Source organism: Chenopodium album, chromosome 4, assembly GCF_948465745.1.
Source record: "Chenopodium album chromosome 4, dcCheAlbu1.1, whole genome shotgun sequence".
In the NCBI taxonomy this organism is placed as follows: domain Eukaryota; kingdom Viridiplantae; phylum Streptophyta; class Magnoliopsida; order Caryophyllales; family Amaranthaceae; genus Chenopodium; species Chenopodium album.
This window is the reverse complement of record NC_137837.1, coordinates 74,518,868-74,542,758: the sequence shown is the minus strand read 5'-3', so window position 1 is coordinate 74,542,758 and position 23,891 is coordinate 74,518,868. Positions and strand designations below refer to the sequence as shown.

At 34.5% G+C, this 23,891-nt stretch overlaps 2 protein-coding genes and 2 pseudogenes across 5 annotated transcripts; 2 read left to right on the top strand and 2 right to left on the bottom strand.

Annotated features, from left to right (window-relative positions):
• Positions 1–1,019: 1,019 nt before the first annotated feature.
• Positions 1,020–4,097, top strand: LOC145628142 (cytochrome P450 736A117 pseudogene; annotated as a pseudogene). Its single transcript, XR_014111416.1, has 2 exons — positions 1,020–1,937; positions 3,253–4,097. The product of XR_014111416.1 is annotated as a cytochrome P450 736A117 pseudogene (transcript).
• A 606-nt stretch (positions 4,098–4,703) lies between these two features.
• On the bottom strand, positions 4,704–11,298 carry LOC145629332 (calcium/calmodulin-regulated receptor-like kinase 1). 3 transcript variants are annotated; one of them, XR_014111643.1, is made up of 9 exons: positions 11,142–11,298; positions 9,761–10,140; positions 9,002–9,155; positions 8,556–8,682; positions 7,151–7,236; positions 6,962–7,033; positions 6,650–6,853; positions 5,052–5,751; positions 4,704–4,912 (listed from the first exon to the last, which is right to left on the bottom strand). XR_014111643.1 is itself a non-coding variant. In XM_081681910.1 (8 exons), the coding sequence occupies exons 2-8, from the start codon at positions 10,078–10,080 to the stop codon at positions 5,422–5,424; spliced, it is 1,293 nt and encodes a 430-aa protein (XP_081538036.1). In that variant the 5' UTR covers positions 10,081–10,150; positions 11,142–11,298; the 3' UTR covers positions 5,017–5,421. The 3 variants fall into 3 exon arrangements, 2 of the variants coding, with proteins under 2 accessions (XP_081538036.1, XP_081538035.1); XM_081681910.1 differs by lacking the exon at positions 4,704–4,912 and having other exon boundaries at positions 5,017–5,751; positions 9,761–10,150; XM_081681909.1 differs by lacking the exon at positions 4,704–4,912 and having other exon boundaries at positions 5,019–5,751.
• Positions 11,299–15,841: 4,543 nt separating this feature from the next.
• LOC145627284 (uncharacterized) lies at positions 15,842–19,587 on the top strand. Its single transcript, XM_081679682.1, has 4 exons — positions 15,842–15,964; positions 16,678–17,726; positions 17,856–17,902; positions 18,408–19,587. The coding sequence occupies exons 2-4, from the start codon at positions 16,680–16,682 to the stop codon at positions 19,237–19,239; spliced, it is 1,926 nt and encodes a 641-aa protein (XP_081535808.1). The 5' UTR covers positions 15,842–15,964; positions 16,678–16,679; the 3' UTR covers positions 19,240–19,587.
• An 888-nt stretch (positions 19,588–20,475) lies between these two features.
• Positions 20,476–23,884, bottom strand: LOC145628141 (calcium/calmodulin-regulated receptor-like kinase 1; annotated as a pseudogene).
• Between the last annotated feature and the right edge of the window lie 7 nt (positions 23,885–23,891).

The following is a 23,891-nucleotide window of genomic DNA, read 5'->3' as shown; positions in this document are numbered from 1 at the left end:
ATTAATAATTAATACACTTAATGGTATCAAAACTCACGGAGCTAGGTAACAATATAAACGAGCGGTATACACAATATATTATTACTTATTTTTAATCATCAAATAAACAAAAAAGTAAATTTGGTGCATATTTGTAGCCTAAGCAAATTATTTTGTTGGATTTGTCACAATTTAATATGTTACATGATCATAATTTACATACGAATAATATGAGGAGTTTTAGGCTTTTAGCCCCTCCTATTTAGCCATCTTGTATATATATTATTGTAGACAAGATTTAATCTAATATTTTTAGCACCACTCTTAGGTTTTAACAAATTAAACTTATTGACATACATATAAAGATTATGGCCCTATTTGACAATTAGTTGTAAGTTGATTTGATTAGTTGTTAGATGTTAGATTGCATTAGCTATTTTAACTAAATAGCTAATTGTAACTATTTGTTGCATGGGAGTGATAGCTCAGCAGAATCACTCCCGGGCTATCACTCCCGATTTTCGTTTCTTAGACCCGGGATCGAGGCACACCCCGGCATTCCCACCCACAGATTCCTCTTGTGATAGGAAGGACTGTGAGACCCCACTTACTAGTAAAAGAAAATCTACTTCCTAAGTTATATATTATGATAGTACTTATTGAGACGAATTCAAAATGATCCAACATAAATATGTTTTTCCTTACATATTATTCACAAAACACGGTCAAAAGAGGGGTGGTGAATAGTGTAAACGTCAAAGTGGCTCAAGTAAAAAGAACATAATTGGTTTATATTTGAAATTGTTTGGTCATAGCTTTTAATTACTGGTTATTTTAGAGTATTAAACAAAAATACGCTAAAAGTTCACTCAAAAACTCCTCATATAAGCTGTTATTAATCGCTCTTTTTGGTGCAAGTAGGCTCTAATCAAACACCCCCTATATATATAGTAGTTGTTCAATTGAAGTATACATAATTATCTCTTAGCATTGTACCTTTTCACAATAATTTGACCAAGGTAATCATGCAAATCACAAACATGTCATTTCCTCTATACTTCCTTCCGTTCATTGCCTTCTCAATCTTCCTTTACAAATGGCTAGTATCACCAACCAAGAGCAACAAAGAGTTGCACTTACCACCCACCCCACCAATGCTCCCAATAATCGGAAACCTCCATCAACTCGGAAGATTACCTCATCGTTCCCTACGATCCCTTTCCATCAAGTACGGCGACCTCATGTTACTCTACTTCGGCAAGAGGCCAACCTTCGTTGTGTCCTCTTCGAAGGCAGCCAAGGAGATCATGAAGACCCACGAACACCTCTTCCTCGACAGGCCTCAACTACGTTTCGTAGACAAAATATTTTACCATGGAAACGACGTAGGATTCAGTTCTTACGGAGATAGATGGAGGTACATGAAGAGCATTTGTGTGACGCACCTTCTATCCAACAAAATGGTTCAGTCTTTCCAATCAATAAGAGAAGAAGAGGTGGCTCGAGGGGTCAAAGAGATCAAAACCTACGGTACTTCACCTTTGAACTTGAGTGAGGTTTCTTCCGCACTCTTCAATGGTTTCATTTGTAGGATGGCGCTAGGAAGGAAGTACGACGGCGGCTACGATCACGGAAGTGGGAAGAACATCTATCACATGTTCAAGGAGCTTGCGGAGGTTATGGGGACGATTTGTGTAGGAGATTATGTCCCCTCTCTAAGATGGATTGATAGATTTTCGGGTTTGCATGACCGGATGGCGAATGTGCATAGACAATTTGATACGTTTATTGAAGATGTTGTTCAAGAGCATGAGACTCAGTATGAACAACGTAATGATGATTGTTGTAATAAAGATGATGAGGGAAAGTATGCTAAAGACTTTGTGGAGCTTTTGCTTGAAAATCAAAGGGAAAACCCTGAGCAACTTTCAAGAGATAGTATCAAAGGCATTATTCTGGTAAGCCTTTCTTTTTACATACTCCCTCCCTTTTTTTTCAATTGCATCTCTTTGACTTTTGCATTATTCACATACCATGGTTGACTTAATGTTTTCACCTCTATAAAATAAATATGTAATTTATCATTAGATTAGTCATTATGTCTAGTAAGCTGATGGTTGAATACTAGGATCGGTTTATATACTTTGTTATAAATTTATTAATAGATAATTAATGATATTAATGGTCAAAATTGCATTTCAACAAATGTATCGATCAAACTGATACATTTAAATAAAAAAAAAAAAAAGAGGGATTTTCACTTTTTTTTTTTTTTTTTGAAACAAGGGATTTTCACTTTTCATTAAAAGGGTTTTATGCATTTTAATTCTTTCTTAATTTATCTTCTTATATTAAAATCCACTCCTTCTCCGGTATTGAAATATTATGAGAACAGAGAAAATATTATTGTGAAGGGCTGGGCTACAAAGGATGGATGGAGGCTCAGCCCCAACGGCCCCAAAAATCTCTTCCTTTTTTAAAAAATGGGGCCTTTTTAAAAGTGTTGTACCCTGTGTTGGGCTTATCAAAACACTATTCATTGCTAAACCCATGCAGCATCTACGCCTATTTGGGCATAGCTTGTAAAATGATCTCACATTCTCACCCAAACATTGCTCTTATTGGCTAAGGCCCCTTATTATTGGCTTTAAGTTGACGACTTCATCTTTTAATAAATCCTTTAGAAATGTACTTATGGATTATGATATTCTACGCATTCTTAATACGTTATTTTGTTTTTTTTTTTTTTTTTTTATTGCACCATGAGTGATTTCACATATGCTAATACATTATTTTGGCTATTAATAACTTAAATTATGTTTTTGTATAATTTACAAAAAAAAAATTGATATTTGAAAAGTAGATTTCGAGACGAATCTATCTAGATCCCACATGACTATGTTTTTTTGTGGATAAATCACAAAAGATGGATATGGAAGATTATGTGAATAGTGTAAAATCTACAAGTAAAAGTGTAAAAAATAAAAAACGGAGGAAAGTATAAATTAAGAAATTGAGAGTGTTATTGAAACCAAGTCTCTTTTTGACTTTTTTTTTGAGGTAAAAGTCTCTTTTTAACTTAAGTAGGAAAGAAATCGACGTTAGGACCATATACATCTTATGTGAAGTAAATAATTAGAGGAAAATGTTTGTTTTATAACTTTTAACTACTACTTTTCAATTCCTTAATACTCAGATTCTATATTTTTTATTTTTCTTATAATGAATTTATATACATGTAATAGTAATCAAATTTATCCAAATTCGGTATAGGATATACTTGGTGCGGCCACAGACACATCCACTACGTTACTAGAATGGGCAATGACAGAGTTAATAAGACATCCTACTATCATGAAAAAACTACAAGAAGAGGTAAGGGACGTTGTCAAACCCAACACAAAGGTATCTGAGCATGACTTAAAGAACATGAAGTACCTAAAGGCAGTGATCAAAGAGACACTTAGGCTACATCCTCCAGTCCCCTTCTCGGGGTTTCGAGAATCCTCCGGAGATGCCATTATAGGTGAATATAACACTACTGCAAGGGCTCTAATCATAGTGAACGCATGGGCAATACAGCGCGATCCTAAACTTTGGGATGATCCGGAGAATTTCCATCCAGAGCGGTTCTTAAACAACTCGAATGTTGATTTTAGGGGACAACATTTTCAATTGATCCCATTTGGAGCTGGTAGAAGAGGTTGCCCTGGAGTGTCCTTAGGCATTATCACTATTGAACTTGCATTAGCAAGTCTTATTTACGAATTCAATTGGAAGTTACCTAAAGGAAAAAAAGGAGAGACCTTAGATGTTGAAGAAACTTGGGGTATAACTGTTGGACGAAAATATCCTCTGATTGTCATTGCAACACCAAATATTTGAATTATGTCTTTGTGTTCTTGCCTCGATTTGTAATAAATCTTGGCTTTGTTGTTTTTAATTTATTTTACGGTTTATGACTTGATATGATGAGGATCCGAAAGGATGCCATGTTATGGGAAGTACACATTAGAAGTTGACAGGATCATGTAACATAGCAATGGCATACATGCTGTAATGTTGTATTACTTGTATAACATGGTCATGTCGTTTCAGTTATGTATGCAAGTATTCTATTATGGTGAGGTGTTTCGTTGTTATGGTATAATTTGACTATATCTTTGTTTCTTTCGTAATTACTAACAATTAAGAATAAAGATAATAATGAAAAGCTCGCGAGGGTTGAGATAGGTTAGATTCCTGTTAGAGGACCATCTCAACCAAAAGCTTAAGCTAATAGTTGAGGCCCAGGAATATATTTTATACTCTATCACTTACCATTAAAAAAATAGTGATGAAATGTAATCAGGTAACATTATCACTAGGAAAATTATGTTACTAGCTAGTAGCTACATTGATGAGATTCATCCCAAGGTAACTCTAACCCTTAGCTCGATCTCTAGTTGATGTGGTGAGTTGGTGACCAAAGCGTCTCAAACTCAATTCAGATCTAGTGGATCCAAACTGGTCTTCGAGTCTCGATATGATGTTTTGAGCATGATCGATTCAGTCCATGCAGAATTGATGTTGAAGACACAATATAGTTGCAGTAATGAGAACACTTCGGCTAAATCTGGATGTGAGTTCAATTTTTCGTACCCAAATTAGCTGCCAGCCTGCTCATTGATCTACCATAAACTAAGAGTAACAAAAAATATTATACAGTAGTACAGACATTACAGGTCGAATTTGAAAGGCTTAAGGTAAAAGCTCTTGGTTGGACTTCTCAAGTCAATGAAGATGTATAAGAAATAAGGATAATGTACCAACATGTAATCCATCACCACAGCAATGCAGTTGTGTATGATAATATTCAAATGTTATAAATGGATCCTTTGACCGAATCCCACGGCTTCAGATCTAGAAATAAACCTTTCCAGACGCCACGAATCTGCAAAGAACAATTGCTTAGCTGCATATTACAGCCAATTCCAGGCACATTGATCCAAATATAGAAGAATGAAATAATGTACAAAAAATTCAAGCAAATCTATCATAGCTTCTACTCTTCTAGAGAAACGCAAAATTACCCTTTAAAATTGACAAAATCACCCTAAATATCATAGAATGACCGCCTCAGGCAAGATTTTTGCCAAGAGATTATCCGATCAAGTCATTCAAGTGAAAACTGAGAAGGTTAATATTTTACACTAGCTGCATTGGACGAATCAAAGAACTATCTTGAGTAAAAGCAATGGCCTAATTTACAATGAGCTGACAAGAACCAATAAAATCCTAAATTTTCTGTAAGCCTGTACCTGAAACCTCTACACCAAAATATAAAATAAAAAATAAGCTAAATTGATGTACTCCCCAGCACCTCCGGAAGCTGCATTCATGACATACCAAAAAGAACCGAGAAAGAAAGAAAAAATTAAAGAATCTAGAATAAGTCGGCCATTATAGATCAGTATCCATGCTGCTTATAGAATCTTCTCTCCTGTGTCCACTCTCTGAGCCAGGTAATTCTGCTAGATCGACATCAATAGCCACCTCCTCGGGTGTTGCAGATAAAGATGTCCTCGGAGGCTTCTTACTATGCCGAGATTTTGAAATCCGAGATAATACCTGAACAATGTCTCTCATGGACGGCCGTTTTTTTGGGGCACGGTTCACACATTTGTATGCAAGAGTTGCCACATCATTAAGTTCCAAAGCATCAAAGTTCCCATCAAGACGCGAATCGACAATTTCCTCCCATCCAGTCCCTCCCTCTGTGTTCATTGCAGCCTATGTTTCAGCAGTTCAAAAAAGTGAGTAACTAGCATAACCCATTAGACAATTATGTAATTTGTGGAAGAATTCATAATGAAATGGTTTTACCATACCACTGGGTATAATTTACATACAGCTATGGACATAATCATGATGCTAAACATTTCCTCGACCAAAAAGGAAATTATTCTGTTCAGATAAACGTATCCACCAATATTTCTGTAACATCTACTACTCGATGGCCATGTTTGGCATCATAAGACAGTAAAAACATTGAAGACTATTTAGCCGACAAACTGTAACTGAATTAGAACACCAGATTATAGACAGATGTATCCAAAAACATTTTTCAAAAAATTCAACTATAGAAACTAACATCATATGGTTGGGGTCTGAAGGATATCACATTCTTTGGCATATCATTTAAACCAACACCAAATCTGTTGAAACAAACGATGCCTAAATGTTTCTTGATTGCAAAAAGACTGCCTTTCTATACAAAATATATGAATGTTCCATACACCCCAAATTCCAAAGTACATCTTCAAAGTGGAGCTATGATGCTTGGACTGGAATACAAGTGCTAGACATGAATATGGGTCCAAGAGGTAACCATGAATTATTTTAAAGCTCACAATGTTGAGACACGGTTATGTACGTCCAAAATACAGGAAGTAAGAATTCATATAAATTTTTAAGACACTTATTTATAACAATCTTGAGACACCATATTGCCTAGTATAATAACTGCTATGCCGCTATGGGACTAATGGACTATGGGTCATTCATAAATATAAAAAATTTCCAGCAAGAAGAGAGGCATCAAGCATAACAATCTGGGTCCTATATTAACAGGTCTGGCGCATAGTCTTGAGGTGTCAAATGCAATAGATATATGAATATATCAACTTACCAGCTCTACATACTCCATGAGACCTTGAAGGGGGTTTCTTGCTGCAATGAGTTCGAAAAGCAAGACCCCATAACTGTAGACATCACTTTTCTTTGTAAAGGTCCTTGTGGATATATACTCGGGATCAAGATAGCCAAAAGTCCCCTTTAAATTGCAAACTTGCCCGTCAATTACCTCTTCCCTTGAAAGCCCAAAATCAGCCACCTAGATTAAGCATAAAACATTTGCATCAGCAAAAAGACACCACTGCCACCATGGCTTCCTAGCATCTCAGTTACATTGTACAGGAACAAGTGATAACAATGTACATACCCTAGCTTTCATCGACTGATCCAACAAAATGTTGGAAGATTTAATGTCACGATGTATTACAGGAGGAACTGCCTGAAAGCAGAAGTAAGGAAGAAATCAGATTGAAAACAGCAAAAAAAAAGAAAAAAAAAAAGTAGGCTTAATTTGCTTATCTAAACCCCCACTCAATAGCTTAGATAAATATATTACCCCATCGTGAAGATACTCCAAGCCTCTTGCGACATCCAATGCTATATGGACCCTTCGTTCCCAGCTCAATGGTTCCATCTTTTCATCTGGAGAAAGCAAAAGAATATCATGAACCCTGAATATTATGGGTTAGCTTATGACAACATAAGAAAGAAAGCGTGGATCTAATCTGCACAGTATTAATCTAATCTAATATATACATTGTGCAACATATGTTTTAAGAAATTCCATCAGAAAGATTAAGGGAGCATAGCATCAAGTTCCATACTTCATATATTTACAATAGAAGCAAGAGTCAGGTCAATCAGGCAGGTTAAAAATTAATGCACTCAAATTCCTAAAGGAGAACTTGAAAACATAAATTATTCAACAGCCTATTATAAATCAACATGAATGCCTACTTACATGCATTTTTGATGATTTAAAGCCAAAATAGAGATGATGCCTGTGAAGAATTTTTTTTTCCCTACTATTGCCAAAAGGAACCAACAATATGGCAGACAAACAGGAATATCAGACCCAAAGCATTCCCCAAAGGCCCAAACTTATTATTACACTACAACGATTCATACATATAAGTTGCAAAGCAAAGATTTTAGTTCCCCAAATACCTCAAAAAACCACCATGCTAAAGTCGAAAGAAGGGTCCAAATGAGCATTCGTAGAATCTATTTAAATGTAGTAAAACTCTACAATACAGCACACCTAAAACTGGAATAATCAACCCAAGACTGTAATTCAAGTCCTGTAGTTCTATTTCACAACAAATTTCAACCCAATTCGGATACTACCCTTCATCTCTTCTCGTAATAGCAGTACAGATTACGCTCGAGAAGATCATAAGAAAAGGATAAATCAAAGTTTGATTAATAGATGATAAGGGAAACAAAATCTTATTCAGACAACTATAGATTTTGTTAATGGGACTGGTGTCACAGGTCTGAACAGGAGGATACCAAAACGACAAGAACTTCCTATAGAGCCACTTTTTCACAGAAGAACCTCTTCCTAACTAAGCTTGCATAGTTGCATGCATGGAACTATGGAAGTCCCACTTACAACTATCCTTGCAATGGGAATGGGATCACTTAAGCTGGAAAATGAGGAAACCTGTCAATTTGCAGGCTCCAACGTAAGAAAGGTTTATAAAACTAGGTTTGCAAGATAGTTTGATCATTGATCTTAGTCAGCCAATGTACAGGTGAAAATCAAATATCGTAACATTTCAACATATCTCAATGTATCCATTTACATACACAATAATTAATTCTCCTGGAAGTAAAGTTGGTTAAATCTCATTATTTCATATTTGCAGTGACACATAGAAGGGGCAAAGGGCTAGAACACTCATTTCTACATAAACCTAGGCTCGCATAAATACTGAAAATATGGTTTGTTGACTTACTGTATAAATGGGAAGCTAGGCTGCCATTGCTCATATAGGCATATATAAGCATGTTTTTTCCCTTCTCTGTACAATATCCAAGCAAATTCAAGAGGTTTCTGTGATGCAACCTTCCTAACAGCTTAACCTGTGAAACAAGAGCAGGCAATAAAAGAAGGTGAGATCAAGAATCAATCAGGACAATCACTACAGCATTAAAAAAAAGACAGCAACTTGTCTACCACACAGGGCACTTCGGTAAGGACATCTAATGATGAACCTTGGTGTAGACTATATTACCACTAAGAAGCTGCACTGATTAAAATATGACATTACCTCTGTAGCATTAAAAAAAAGACAGCAACTTGTCTACCACACAAGGCACTTCGGTAAAGACATCTAATGATGAACCTTAGTGTAGATTATATTGCCACTAAGAAGCTGCACTGATTAAAATATGACATTACCTCTGTTTCAAATTCTCGCTCCCCTTGCTTTGAATCAGTTGCCAGCACCTTCACAGCAACTATTTCACCAGTTGACATCTGAGCTTTGTACACAGGACCATATGCACCCTGGCCAACCAATGTTGTGAAATTCTGAGTTGCCTTCTGTAAATCCCTGCAAAAGAAGTAGCCAGCTTATAGTCATCAAGTCAAGTGCAATCAGAGTTCAGTCCATATCAGAAGTTTCGCCATGATTGAATCTACAAGAAATCACTCTCCAACAAGGATATATTGACAAAGACAGCGGAGAAAGAGAGCACTTGAGATACTGAGAGCAAAAATCACATTAAGATGTAGATTATACTTGACTTATAAATTCTTAGCAAAGCAATGACACCAGCCAAACACAGTAATACGACATTATAAGCTGTAATGAGGTCTGGTACGACAACTATTTATTACCATAAGAAAGCAATTAATACCTCCTTTTACGATTCTCATGTGAATTACAAAGAATCAAAACAGCACCATATAAGTAATAAAATCTAACACCAAGATTCAATATCAAGTTATGAAACATAATTGATTTGTTAGCAACATTTTTAAAAATCCATTGATCAATCATCGGATTAATAAGATTTCTCATCTTCACTCCCCAATTCGTTTTTGCCCCTATGATCACAAAAAATTTACCAAATTCTTATTTATAATGTCTCAACAGAATATTTTTAACATGGTCAATTAGTCACTAAAAACTTAAGTAAATTTCAGAAAGCAAACCTGTAAGCAAACTCGAGTATACCAGATGCAGAAACAACATTACTCCTCTTAAAGCCGTCAAGCCACAAAGACATCCCGCTGACACTTTTTCTGTATCGTTTTGGAGATTCAGGGCCAAGGGTAGAGTCCGATAACTCTGTACATGTATCAATACCATTTGCACGAATAGGAATTGTCGCTGATCTCCTTGAACTGCTATTATCAATCTGAGCACGCTTTCTTTGGTATCTGACACAATACAGGGCAAGGATTGCCGCAAACACACCAATTACTACTCCAATAGAGATACCAAGTATCAATCCAGACGACTGGTCACTCATTTCGTACAGTGTGTTGTTGAGCTACCTCACACTGATGCAAATCCATTCCATTGAATCACACTGTCAACATCTAATAGCAATTAGGTATTAAAATACAAACTATCAACCAATTATCCTACTTTTGTCATACCACATCAATTTTTTCAACTCAAAATCACTATCATACCTAAAAAACACATACCATTCCCCAATAATCCCAACATCTTAAGTTGCTTACCAAATTTTATATACCCATTTCACAAAATACAATAAGAATCATACCGAAAACCCGTCCACGAAATCGAAACAAGGAAAAGACCATGATGATCCAAAGATGGGTAAGACTTAAAATTCAAAACGTGCAGCCTCCGGCATTGACTAATACTAATCAATTGTTAATTATAACAGATAAAATGTTGATGAACCATGAAGTATGACTAAAAGTGCCGTGAAAACTGTTCATACTTATTATTTTAGCAATCCCGCCCTCAAAATGCGAATAATTCATGTTATCTAATTCAAATACTTCACATGAAAAGTTGAAAAAAGTGTTTTTTTTTTTTTTTTTTTTTTTTTTTTGGTAATTTATACTAAGAGCAAAACTTTCCAACATTATAATCCATCCAACCAGAAAATTAAAATTCTACAAAATCATAATTCGACTAAAAATAAATCACCCAAATAATCATAATGCTCCAACAACATAATTAATTCACCAAAAAATAACTCACCCAGATTATTTAGAGAAAAAAAAAAAAAAAAAAAAAACCCAGAAATACAAAAGCTCCAACATCATAATTGATCCATAAAATTAAAACAAACATCATAATTGATCCATAAAATCAAAACAAACATCATAATTCAACCAAAAAATAAAAACCCCACATCAAATTCTAAGATAATGTACCTAAAAATGTACATCAGGAACTAAACTATTTCAACTATAATTTATGAATTTTGCTTTCAAACTAAAAACCCAGAAAATAACATTGATTTTCTCAGATAATATATCAAAATTAAGCAGTAAAAAAGCAAAATAACAAATGAATAAAACTGAAAAAAGTTGAAGAAAATTGGGTTACCTGTTGAAATCAAAAGAAAAGGTAACTTGGTTTGAAGAAAGAATTAAGTGGGTGCTTTAATCTGTAGTAAGGAATTTTTGTCAAAAATGAAGAGAGAGAAAGAAGAGAGAGATTCTAGGAGTCGTAAAAGAGAAAAGCGTGGGGACAAATGAGAAAGACGATCTATATACACTGCTGCTGGGGACTGCGCACAACCTGCTAATTTTACACTTTTTTTTTTTTTTTTTCTGAATTTCAAATAATCAAATTACAGTCTCATGTTTAGTCATTTTTTTGTTTTTAAATTTTTATTTTTGCTGAATTAAATGATTACAGTCTCATGTTAGTCTGGCTTTTTTATAAATTTGGAAGGAAATCAGGAAAATATTAATGTTGGAAAAGCCGAAGATAATTAACCTAAGAATATATCATAAAGTAGTCGCTCTAATTTTTAATAAGATAAAAAAAAAATGAAAGTATTTGAAAACTACTTACGAATGAAAAGAGAGGATTGTAATGTCATATTGATGTACAAAGAGTTACTTTAGGTGAAACATAAAGATTACGGAGTATATGATACTAAAAGAACCATTAAACTCACTAATATAGACAATATTTTATGTTATAAGTGTAAATTCACATATACTCTCTACAATTCTTCATGGAAAGTTAATTGAATCTTATGTTATTTCTTTGTTTTAATTGTTAATATACGCGATGTAAGCAAGTGGATAATTTGAAGTAGCCTTAGTTGTATTTTAAATTGTACAAAATTGTACGTTATAAATGTTTCTAACCCCTTCCAAAAAAAAGTTTTTAAGCCAAATGGTTACCTAATATAAATATTAATAAAAATGAGTAATCAGGACATTCTTACCAAAAAAAAAAAAAAATTGTGTTTAATCCACTAGATGTATAAAAAGCACAGGTGTTTGCATAATTGGTGCGAGTTGTTATACAAAAAAATGGCCTCGAGCAGTGATAATATTTTTTGTCTCTGCCTAATTTGCCCTTGATTGCTATTCTGACCATTTTACCCTTATAGGCTAGTTAATTTGTTTTTTGGGTGTGGATTTGACTTTTTGGGTTGATGGTCATGTTTGCAATGTGGAAATACAAGTGCTCGAATTAATTTTATAATACAATTATAGTTTATTTTTGACAAGATATATGTATAGTGTATAATATTAAATTAGCTTGATACTTTGATCATGTTATGTAAAGATTTGCCGGGCTGTATGCCAACATTTCGGTATGTGCAACATGTATACAAAAATTTTTAAATATAAAGTGTCTTTTGGAGTATTTTTTTTTTATACTTGTACAAGTTTCTCTATTCTTAATTAGTTAGTGCCACATATCATATATTTGTCAATGTGGAAATTCAATAAATGATACTACGTATCTTTTATTTATAAAGAGTTACTATTTGAATACAATTAGAATAATTCCAATAAATATCAATCGTGTGATGAATATTATATAGAGTATTAATATTATAAGTTGTACAAAAATCAAATTCAACACTTAAGAAGAATCATATGGAGTAGTAAAACTTTTTCATGGATTGACATTAAGGTAAATTGCACAAAATTTAATAATGAAGTATGTAAAGGGGATACGTCTTGTTTAATGCTTAACATTGCCTAATACATACGAAGTATATACTTTGTATCAACTAACTAAGGAGTAACAAATTGATAATTTGGTATCCAAGATCCAACTATACATCCATCTATCCATTCCATATTATGTGTATGTATGATTTGCTTACTTACACTCAAAACATAGTTGCAATTACATTGGTATTTTTTAATGTTCATTGGCACAATTAATTAATAATGATACATACTAAAAATGCATAAAAACTAGATCTATAAATGTCACATTAACCATTTTATAACAATAAGTCAAGGTTTGACAAGTTTATTATTTTAATAAGTTTATTGACTTTTGTCATTGCTCGTATATACGGAGTATGCTTAATTGCTCCAAAGTGCTCCCTTTTAACCCCAAATGGCCAAATGCATATGTATATATATATTCTACTCCTTCCGTCCCCGATTGATAGTCACTTTTGTCATTTTTGGTGGCTCAAAATGTTAGTCACATTTGCTTTTTTCAAATACCATTAATATTATTTTTTTACCAAAATTCTCTAACATTTGCAAAAATATTTGTGCAAATTTAACTTTCCTATGTAAATTTTACTTTCCCATGTACTTTAATTACTTTCACTCTCTACTTTTTTGCATACCTAATGTAAATTTACTTTTTCAATGTACTTTATTTAATTCTCCTTAATTCCCGTGATTTTTCTTCAAAAGTGATTATCAATCGGGAACGGAGGGAGTAGTATTCTACCCAAATTGTAAAATATTCATTATCAATTTTTAAAATTATAACAGCTTGGATGGATCACTAGCTATTGGTCAAAATTGTTGAACTCGATCTTAACTCATAAGGGTGATGATTCTGATGAAGCAAAAAAAATAAAAATAATATTAGTTAAGTTGAATTTGCATGATTTTGCATGAGTTCCCAGACGAGCAGTTACATACTTAATTACATATGTCATGTTTAGGATTTAGAAATTGGAATAATAATAAATTAATAAAAATTAGTGGAAAAAAAAAAAAAAAAGTAGAAAAAATGAATGGGAACAAAAAAATAGAGATATCAATGGGGGGATGAGGATGTTTTCCTTGCATCCCATGATCATACATCATACAACATTGCTGCTCTAATTACTGCTAAACCATTTCAATGCACATCTCATTTTAGCACATGATGATTTTTTGTATTAAACTTGAAACCATTATAATATGGTAGGGCATGTATCACTCAAGCTCCTTAGTAAATTCACCAATGATGTTGTACGCTTTGAGCACATACATGCAAACAGAGGGAGACCTACCATCGGGGTCATTCGGGGACTGCGTCCTAGTAAATTATTGTAATTAATTAATTATTGAGCTTAAATAACCTATATTTACTTACAAAGCATTGGAATATAGTGATTAGTTTTAAGCGATAGGTAAAAGAATCAAATTCTAACCCCTTTAATATTTTCAACCAAGATCCGTCACTGCATTAGATAAATAGAATCACTTTTACTTTGTTAATTTAAATTCCTTAAAGATGATGTATTGTATGTCTGTATACCATACACCGATTAGGGCCGTATTAATTTTTTCCGATCTACCACCTTAATATACGTTTCTAAATTATACAGGTAGCTTATCCATAGGAGGGGGGGAGGGGATAGAGGGACTTTTAAGGAAGGATTTGAAATAGGAAAGTGGATTTTAAAAAAGGTAGATGGAATGAAGAATTTTAGCATAAGTTTTGAAATATTAAAAAAAGAGAGTGGTTGTTGATGTTGGCGCCATGGCAGTTATCAGGTGGGAAGAAGACACTCACACAGGTAAAAGAGCAATTCAACTGTCAACCAATAACACTACCTAATCTCACTACCTCCCAACTTTCCTTGTCAAACCAGGAATTCCTTTGACAAAGACTATGATATATATTACAAGTACTAGTTATGATGAATTTGGTCCACTTCCATTTTACAAATTTAATTTCTTGTTAATTGGGACCTATAAAAAAAAAACAAAACATACTTATTTCGCATTGATATATACAAGTCAAAACCCGAAAATATTTAAGTCCTTGAAATTTACACTATTTACTCAAATTATTTTTATTGTCTTTTTTACTGTATTTATATTTTATAATCAAGCGATTAGTGGAAAATTCTTTAAAATAATGCAAAATTCCTTAATTATTATGCCAAATTTTATTAATAATCCCACGGTATTGTTGTCCACGTCAACGATTGAATAGCTTGTATTTTTTTTTACCAATTCCCAACGAAATTAAACTGGCTGCTGATTGAATTAGCGATTTTATCGATTTTACCCTTAAAAAACTGCTATTTGATTTTCCCCTAACCTAAAATATTGTTTTTGGTATAGTTGTTTTGCGTAAATTGCTAATTCAATTAGGGGTTCACTAACTTAAAACAACAATTTATTTTCAATAATTAACCCCATTTTATTTTTTATCCTTTGCTTGCGTGGACAATACCGTGGGAAAATCGATAACATGGTGTAACAAGAAAATTTACATGGTTTGAATATTTTCCATGAATATTGCTCAATTTTAAAAAGAAAACTAATACTCTACGAAGTACAAAATACTTTTTGTAAGAACAAGTTTACTCTAAACCCTTATAAGACCCGTTGTACCCCATAATTAGACGATCAAAAACTTTTGTATACATCCGGTTTACACTAATATTAGTGTACATCGAGCAGTATAAGGGTAACTTTTAGCTAATTTTAGGGTAACTTTTTGTCTTTTTTTGGATAACTTTAAACATAATACAATTTTTATATAAATCAACAACAAGAAAAGTTTTATAAAGGTAATTTAATTACATTCAATCACTAATAATTGATTTTTAGTCATTTAAAATGTGATTCTTTACTAATAAAGCGTAGACAATTTTTATTTGAATTTGATTACTTTAACGCATATTGAGGTAACTTTTATTCATTTCAGGGGTAACTTTTAATCACTTTGGGTTATTTTTATAATGGATGTACAATTGTACACCTGATTTTTTTTAAAGTTTGTGTTAGCCGATTGTATAAAGACTCGCCCCATTTATTTATTATATACGGATCTAACCCATATATAACCGTGGTGGGTCATGCTTTTTAAAAGGGCTCCAAGGCCTCCAACACTTGAAGCGCAGTTCATGTTCTCCATTGAAGCGCAGTTGACGTTCTCCATTGAATCTAATACTTGTATCCCCCATTGAAGCAGCTTCTGAGGTAAGTTGTTTGATTTTGTTATCATCATATAAATTTCACAATCTAGGGTTTATCTTTGATCATATTTGATTAAATTGTTTGTGCATTAAGTGTAGGGTTCGAAAATCGAACTATTGGTTCTAAATTCTAAGATTACGAAACATCATAACCAAAAGAAAAGAAAATTAAGAGCCTAATTTGATTATTGAATCAAATATCCATAAAATTATGTGATTTTTCGACCAAATTTGTTGCAATTGTATTGCCGAACCCTTGATTGTTTAGGATTGAATTATGAAATTGGACCTCATTTCCTTCCTCCCCTGCCTCTGCATTTGAGACGAATTTGGTCGTTTAGAGGTTGTTGCTTAAAAAAAATGAAATTATGTTGCCCAAACAATCTGTTTAAGCTAATTTGCTTAAGAAAAAACTTGCAAAAAGTAGTCTTGATATATTAATAAAATTTAATTCAAAAAGCTAATTAAGGAATTAAGGTTCGTATTATTAATCACAAGCTAGTAGCTAACCGTCGGAACACAAACTAGCTACGAAATGTTATGTGGCATAACAACAAGCTCATTAACTTACCATTGGAGTTGCTCTTGTAGCAAAATATACGATGTCTTAAATGTAATTTATTTTCCTTAATTAATAATCTGTCGTATCATTTTGGGACCGAGGTTTTGTTGTTGTTGTTGTTGTTGTTGTTGTAATAATCTGTCATCCATTTACAGATATGGATTTGGCTAAGAAAACAGGTAGGGATGTTTTACGGAGGATACTCTATCTACAAGAAGCGTGGGGTAATATTGGTTCCAAGACTATGCCTCTGCTCGAGGTGTTCTCTGTCAGTGTAAATACCAGCCTCCCTGGCATGTCTTTTGATGATTGTGATTGTTGTGAGATATATGGCACTATTATAGCCACTAATGGATTAGGTCATGTATTTGATCTCTACAAACGGAAACGCAACAACCCTGAGTTTATTGAGCTGAATAGGGATGGCTACACTCGTTATTTGTCATTAACTGGACTTAAGGATGGTCGTGTCATTATACCCTATGATTATGTCGTTATTGAGGTGGATCTAAGGGATAGGGCTCGAAGTGATGTTGTCATTGCTAAGGGAAAGTTGAGCTTCAACTACAAAGAAACCTATTACACAGAACATGGAGCTGAAATTGTTTTGGGTGAGGCCGGATTTGTGACTCTGCATTATGCCACTTTTCCTTATGCAGTGACAGGTTCTGTGGATGTGTTTTTCTTCAGCAAAGACGATGATTATGATGTATTAGACTATGATGTTGATGTTGATGTTGATTATACTGATTATGATACTTCTGCATATGGAAAGGACGATGGTGCTGAAGTTTATGGAACTGTTGCTGCACACACCAAGTTTCCTGGGAGTGTCTCCTATGGAGACAATACGACTATTTCAAGTATACTTTTAAAATTGTCACGTGATGAATGTGTACGGGTCAAGTCTAGATCATCTATTGAGCTATCAAGGTCCATGGTTGCTATGCCAGTTAATTCAAATTCCCCCCTTGAAATATATGTGGATTTTAAGTATAAGGATGGAAGAACACTAGCTAATGGGGTCTTAGAGTTTCCATCTAATGACCGCAGCCAGTTTAAGATGGATGTAGTGGGTGAAAATGGGCGTATTAGAGTGCGAGTGAAATGGGGTGATGCATATGAGTTGCGTTACAAAGGAAGTGATTTGAAACGCTGTTTGAATGAAGAGAGCGAGCTTGATGAACTGGTTAAAAGGCAGCGGGTAATTTTTTTTTATATGGTTGTTGTATTGTATCTTTTCATGTGATATTGCCTTTCTTTTCCTATGTAATTTTTAATAGGAAACTGGTTTATTGTCTCATCTTACATTTGATGTTTGTTATATCTGCAGTATTTTGCTGATCCACAACCCTCAACATCCTTCTCGAGTGATGATTGGTAGGCTGCTATCTCTTATTTGACACTCTTGTGCCATTAGTGTATTTTTATAGATTAGTCATATGGAGAGTGGGAGATAGCTCAATTGGTTAGAGCATCCTCCCGATTTTAGGAGATTTTGGAATCGATTTTCATCACTCGCCCTTATGGCTCTTTAAACACCTAGAATAAAATAGATTAGTCATTTATTTTTTAGTCACTTACCCATTGTAGTTTGGTGGCAAAGTGAAGAGGAGTAAGAGTTTGGAGGAGATGGTGATTGAGAGAGGATAGGAGGAGGAATGGGTAATGGATTCATATTCTTCAAATAATAAATCCTATTATAATTATTCAGAAACTACTACCTTTTATTTTATACTCCATTACCTTTAATTTTATTTCTCTATTTCCAAGCATGCTCTAGATGTATTTTGAACTAGAAAAAGCATGCTTGCCTTCCTTTATGTTTTGTATTTCTTAGTGAAGTTGGTTTAATCTGTATGCGGTATTGAATTCTGATTATCAGGTCTCCACTGGTTTTGCCGACATCACATGTGACGAGAGTCAAGAAACCCGTGCAACTACTAGAAGTGTTTTCAATTGGTATCAGTAGCAATGATTTGAAGCCTCCCTTTAAGCTCTATGGGAGGATCAATGTTCAAGGTATGCAATATGTTCATCTGTTCAATAGAGATGAGAATTCTCCTCAGATATGTTTTGATAAAATTGAGGTCAAATACTGTGGTCGTGTTGGCTTATCGGCTATGAACGATTTTGGCATTTATCTTGACCTCAAGGATGCTAAGGGTAATGTTTTTGTTGAAGGATTTGTTTCGTGGACTTTTCGCTTTTTTGACAAATGGTATAACAAACGGATATGTTCTGTTATTCGAGGGGATCATGGATATGTAGCACTGCATTACATAATAATTGAAGATGGAGCACACGCTAAAGTGAATGTCTTGGTAAAAAACAATGATAGTGCTTTGAGCTTGTTGCCCGTAAAGTTTTATGGGAGCATTGTTGCTCGGTATAGCAACTATGAGTATTCAACCTCGTATGATGTGAAATACTATCAAAGTGTTCTTTTTGAGAGAGGTTTAGATGATCCTATAAATGACCTTAAAAACGATGGTTCCTTGCCGTTGTCAAAATCTCTTGTTTCTTTGCCAAAAAAGTCCTCTCTAATTATAAAAGCAGATTTAATAGTTGATGGCAGCTTAACTTCTGAATCAAGTGTTGATGTTGATTATTTACAAGGTAGTGCAGAGTTTAATAGTGATGAACAATCTTCGGCGGAGATACAGGGAAAGAACTACTCTATTGATATATTAGTTACATGGCCTCAGTTCAGGTAGTTTGTTTGTAACATATTACGATTATTACCTATGAATTTTCTATTTAGGCTTTTTTTTTTTTTTTTTTTTTTTTTGGGTATTTGAATTGTACTATTGGCTGGATCTTAGTTAGCAACAACCTTACAATTAACCATAAACAAGATTATGTGGAATTTCCAACAATGTCTATTTCGTCTGTATGTTTTTTTTTGAGACGTTTACAGTTTATGATATACAATGTCTAGTTCAAGTATGATACAGAATAAACAGTAATATACGGCAGTTGAATTCAGTACAAACTAACAATACAAATTCATGCAGTTTTGAGAGGGGTTAATATTTTAACCGAAGTATCGAGCAGATTCATGCTTAACGTGTCTGCTTGTATTACTTGTACCATATCCGAAAGATAATTACTTCAAGTACACTTGATCATACTCAGACCATATGCTGCCGTCTGTTTTACTTTGGTTCATAGTCCATGACCAAGCTCGATCCCTCCTACTTTCACCACAATTGACCCATCCCGGAGTATGCCGACTTCACCTGGGGTTGGTCTCAATAAAACACCATGCACAACGGGTAACCTGGAAATTCCCTTTTTAAGCTCGATATTAGTCTTGTTATACTGCCACATCATCTCTTTTCTATGGTTAAGGCATGAAGATGAACTCTTTATTTTTTGTTGTTAAAACTGTAGTTTCTTGATATAATTTCAGATAATGGTAATGTGTCTAACATAATTCGTATATAAGGTATTAATTTGTCGGGATTGGTCATACAACTAAAACTAAATAAAAAATTAAAAATGACAACTTCTAAAGGTGTTTGGCTTTAGATCTTGCATGGTATGTTGTGGAGGATTGAAAGTAAAATTATCAGACACAGTATTTGGCTATTGCTAGATTAGCAGGATCATAAGGAAAATGGCACAAGACTATACGATAGCGATCAACACATCACACATAAGGGGTTTTGAGCAAAGAGCACAGATAGCCAAGCACAGAGAATGATGAAGGCAGCAAGAGCTAATCTAGCATGAGTATTTGCAGACTTCGATGTTGATCATACAAATAGTTCGAGCAGTTGCCATTGATTCAAGCCTAAAAGACTCCACATTTGCCTCTTTAAAAAGTAACTCGAAGACAACCACAAGTGCACAACCAGGACCAGAAACAGGGCAGGTATATTAGCTTGCCTTGGCTAAAAGCATGTCCCCTTTCAGCATACTAATAGCCAACTATACTTCCCAACTGGCTAACTAATGCTGCTTTCTTCAAGCTTTGCAAGTCCAACAAATTTACATTCCATACCATTTACCAAGACATTTGTAAAACCTTCAACCCACAAGTTCCTTAACGTGCAAGAGTAAAGCTGCCCCAAATCGCTTTTCTACAATTAGACAGGCACGATAACACCAATCGGCAAACCCCACAGTAACAGCACGGATATACAATCTAATCTACCGTCGTCTCCAAGTCACAGTTCTCTGAAAAGACAACACAAAATCCGGATCAAAATAGCCTCTTTGGACATATTATCAAGCACACATTAAGAAACAACTACTTAATTTGGCTCCTGCCTAGAGAATAACCCAGGGAAGATCCAAAAATAAAATAACCAGCATGCCATTGATGAAGATCCAAAAATTGCTATGGGTCATTCATAACTAAATAATTTCCGGGGAGAAGAGAGGCATCAAGCATAACAATCTGGGTCCTATATTATCAGGTCTAGTGACATAGTCTTGAGGTGTCGAATGCAATAGATGTATACGTTCTGAATAAGTGATAATAAACTTACCAGCTCTACATACTCCATGAGACCTTGAAGGGGGTTTCTTGCTGCAATGAGTTCGAAAAGCAAGACCCCATAACTGTAGACATCACTTTTCTTTGTAAAGGTTCTTGTGGATATATACTCAGGATCAAGATAGCCAAAAGTCCCCTTTAAATTGCAAACTTGCCCGTCAATCACCTCTTCCCTTAAAAGCCCAAAATCGGTCACCTGGATTCAGCATAAAACATTTTCATCAGCAAAAAGACACCACTGCCACCATGACTTCCTAGCATCTCAAATTCACAAAGTCTGCATAAAAAAGTTACATCATGCAGGAACATGTGATAACAACGTACATACCCTAGCTTTCATTGACTGATCCAACAAAATGTTGGAAGATTTAATGTCACGATGTATTCAGGAGGAACTGCCTGAAAGCAGAAGGAAGAAATCAGATTAAAAACCACAACAACAAGATTTTGCTTATCTAAATCCTATTGCCAGGCCTGTGAAGAATTTGGAAACATAAGTTATGTATTTTTGATGATTTAAAGCCAGAATAGAGGTGAGGCCTGTGAAGAATTTTTTAATGTCCTATTGCCAAAATGAACCAACCATATGGAAGACAAACAGGAATATCAGACCCAAAGCATTCCCCAAACTTGTTATTACACTACAAGTCTACAACAGTTCATTTAGTTTATCGTTCAGCTATAACAGTATATAAGTTGCATAGCAAAGAATTTAGTTCCCCAAAGGCCCAAATACCTCGATATACCACCATGCCAAAATCAAAAGAAAAGGGTCCAAATGAGCATTTGTAGAATCTATTTGAATGTAGCAAAATTCAAGATACAGCACACCTAAACTGGAATAATCAACCTAAGACTGTAATTCAAATCCTGTAGTTCTATTTCACAATAAATTTCAACCCAGTTCATATACTACCCTCCATCACTTATCGTGAATAGCAATAGAAATTACGCTCTAGAAGATCATAAGAAAAGGATAAATGATTAATAAATGATAAGGGAAACAAGATCATACTCAGACAATTATAGATTTTGTTGATGGGACTGGTGTCACTGGTCTGAACAGGAGGATACCAATTAGAAGTTCAACCGACAAGAACTTCCTACAGAGCTACATTTCACAGAGGAACCTCTTTCTAACTAAGCTTGCATAGTTGCATGCACGGAAGCCCCAATTGCAACTATCCTTGCATGGGATCACTTAAGCTGGAAAATGAGGAAACCTGTCAAATTTGCAGGCTCCGACGTAAGAAAGGTTCACAACAATAGGTTTGCAAGGAAGTTTAATTAATCATTGATGTATGCCAGTCAATCTACAGGTGAAAATCAAATATCTTAACTTTTCAACATATCTCAATGTATCCATTTACATGCACAGTAATTAATTCTTCTGGAAGAAAAGTTGGTCAAATCTCATTATTTCATATCATTGCAATGACACCTAGAAGGGCTAGAACACTCCTATTTCTATGTTAACCTAGAATCACATAAATGCTGAAGATATGGTTTGTTGACTTACTGTATAGGCATATATAAGCATGTTTTTTCCCTTCTCTGTACAATATCCAAGCAAATTCAAGAGGTTTCTGTGATGCAACCTTCCTAACAGCTTAACCTGTGATCAAGAGCAGACAATATAAGAAGGTGAGATAAGAATCTATCAGCACAATAACTACAGCATAAAAACAGACAGCAACATACCTGCCACACAGGGCACTTCAGTAATGACATCTGAGGATGAAGTTTGGTGTTAGATTATATTGGCGCTAAGAAGCAGCACTGATTAAAATATGACATTACCTCTGTTTCAAATTCTCGCTCCCCTTGCTTTGAATCAGTTGCCAGCACCTTCACAGCAACTATTTCACCAGTTGTCATTTGAGCTTTGTACACAGGACCATATGCACCCTGGCCAACCAATGTTGTGAAATTCTGAGTCATCTTCTGCAAATCCCTGCAAAAGAAGTAGCCAGCTTATAGTCATCTAGTCAAGTGCAATCAGAGTTCTGTCCATATCAGTAGTTTCGGCATGATTTGAAATCAACAAGAAATCACTCTCCAACAAGGATATATTGACAAAGAGAGTGGAGAAAGAAAGCACTTGAGATACTGAGACCCAAAAAACACATTAAGAAGTTAATTATGCTTGAATTTTACATTCTTAGCAAAGCAATGACACCAGAAAAACACGACAATATGACATGATAAGCTGTAATGAGGTCTGCTACGACAATTATTTATTACCATAAGAAAGCAATTAGTACCTACTTATACGATTCTCATGTGAATTACAAAGAATCAAAACAGCACCATATATGTAACAAAATCTAACACCAAGTTTTAAGCACCAGGTTATGAAACATAATTGATTTATTAGCAACATTAACTCCATTGATCGATCTATAAAAGTGGCATTAATCAGATTGATAAGATTTCTCATTTTACTCCCCAAATTCAGCTTTGCCCCTATGATCACAAGAAGAGGGTTGCCAAATTCTTATTATTGCCTCAACAAAATATTTTTGACATGGTCACTAAAAACTTAAGTAAATTTGGAAAGCAAACCTGTAAGCAAACTCAAGTATACCAGATGCAGAAACAACATTACTCCTCTTAAAGCCGTCAAGCCACAAAGACATCCCACTGACACTTTTTCTGTATCGTCTTGGAGATTCAGGGCCAAGGGTAGAGTCCGATAATTCTGTACATGTATCAATACCATTTGGCATTTGCACGAATAGGAATTGTTGCTGATCTCCTTGAACTGCTATTGTCAATCTGAGCACGCTTTCTTTGGTATCTAACTGCTATTGGACTCTACAGGAGAAGTGCTTCTAATGACAGGACACACTCATTAGTGCT

What these genes read in the sequence shown, in the direction of transcription:
- LOC145627284 (XM_081679682.1), top strand. Translation starts at nt 16,680, where the DNA reads ATGGATTTGGCTAAGAAAACAGGTAGGGATGTTTTACGGAGGATACTC. An exon ending in AACTGGTTAAAAGGCAGCGG is followed by an intron (nt 17,727 to 17,855) that starts GTAATTTTTTTT and finishes TTATATCTGCAG; the next exon opens with TATTTTGCTGATCCACAACC. An exon ending in TCCTTCTCGAGTGATGATTG is followed by an intron (nt 17,903 to 18,407) that starts GTAGGCTGCTAT and finishes TCTGATTATCAG; the next exon opens with GTCTCCACTGGTTTTGCCGA.
- LOC145629332 (XM_081681910.1), bottom strand. Translation starts at nt 10,080, where the DNA reads ATGAGTGACCAGTCGTCTGGATTGATACTTGGTATCTCTATTGGAGTA. An exon ending in ATACTCGAGTTTGCTTACAG is followed by an intron (nt 9,156 to 9,760) that starts GTTTGCTTTCTG and finishes CTTCTTTTGCAG; the next exon opens with GGATTTACAGAAGGCAACTC. An exon ending in ATCAGTCGATGAAAGCTAGG is followed by an intron (nt 6,854 to 6,961) that starts GTATGTACATTG and finishes TGCTTAATCTAG; the next exon opens with GTGGCTGATTTTGGGCTTTC.